At 49.0% G+C, this 492-nt stretch overlaps 1 protein-coding gene across 4 annotated transcripts in view; it reads right to left on the reverse strand.

Annotated features, from left to right (window-relative positions):
• The window catches only part of LOC119593716 (aquaporin-11-like), a 26,114-nt gene continuing 25,622 nt past the window's right edge, over window positions 1–492 (reverse strand). For all 4 annotated transcript variants that reach the window (XM_037942686.1, XM_037942687.1, XM_037942688.1 and 1 more), the window contains exon 5: window positions 1–236. In XM_037942686.1, the coding sequence (XP_037798614.1) occupies window positions 37–236 (200 nt within the window). In that variant the 3' untranslated portion in view covers window positions 1–36. The remainder of the gene's footprint in view (window positions 237–492) is intronic.

The raw sequence follows: 492 nt of genomic DNA on the forward strand, positions 1-492 counted from the left end.
CTTCTTTCAAAAGTATCAACCTCCTCTCTTCCTCTCCTACTCTTCCTTCGGCTTGAAGGGACCGACCATGGTGTTCTTGACGACGGCGAGGTTCCAGAGGCGAATGGACAGCATCGCGCCCAAGATGGAGCCCGCCCAGTACACGATGATGTGCTCGGCGTTCGTGTGTCCTCGGCAGCTCCACTTGAGGCCGGTCGCCAGCACGGGGTTGAAGTAGCCGCCGGAATAGTTGAAAGCTGTGGGGGAGAGAAGCGGAAGGGAGCGTTGGTTGTGCGAGATCGACGCGGGGTTCATGTCACGGCGGGGAAACATGGGTTGGATTTTGGTGTTTTGCTTGGGTTTTGAGCCGATGTTAGGAAATTTATTCTGAATTACAATTTTGCATGTAATATTTTACTGCTATTATGAAATCGCACGGAAGTTCTTTGAAGGAATACAGCCATCTATCTAAATCTCTATATTAACATTTACAATAGACTAAATCGTTCTCAA

Source organism: Penaeus monodon, chromosome 32 (genome assembly GCF_015228065.2).
Source record: "Penaeus monodon isolate SGIC_2016 chromosome 32, NSTDA_Pmon_1, whole genome shotgun sequence".
NCBI lineage: Eukaryota > Metazoa > Arthropoda > Malacostraca > Decapoda > Penaeidae > Penaeus > Penaeus monodon.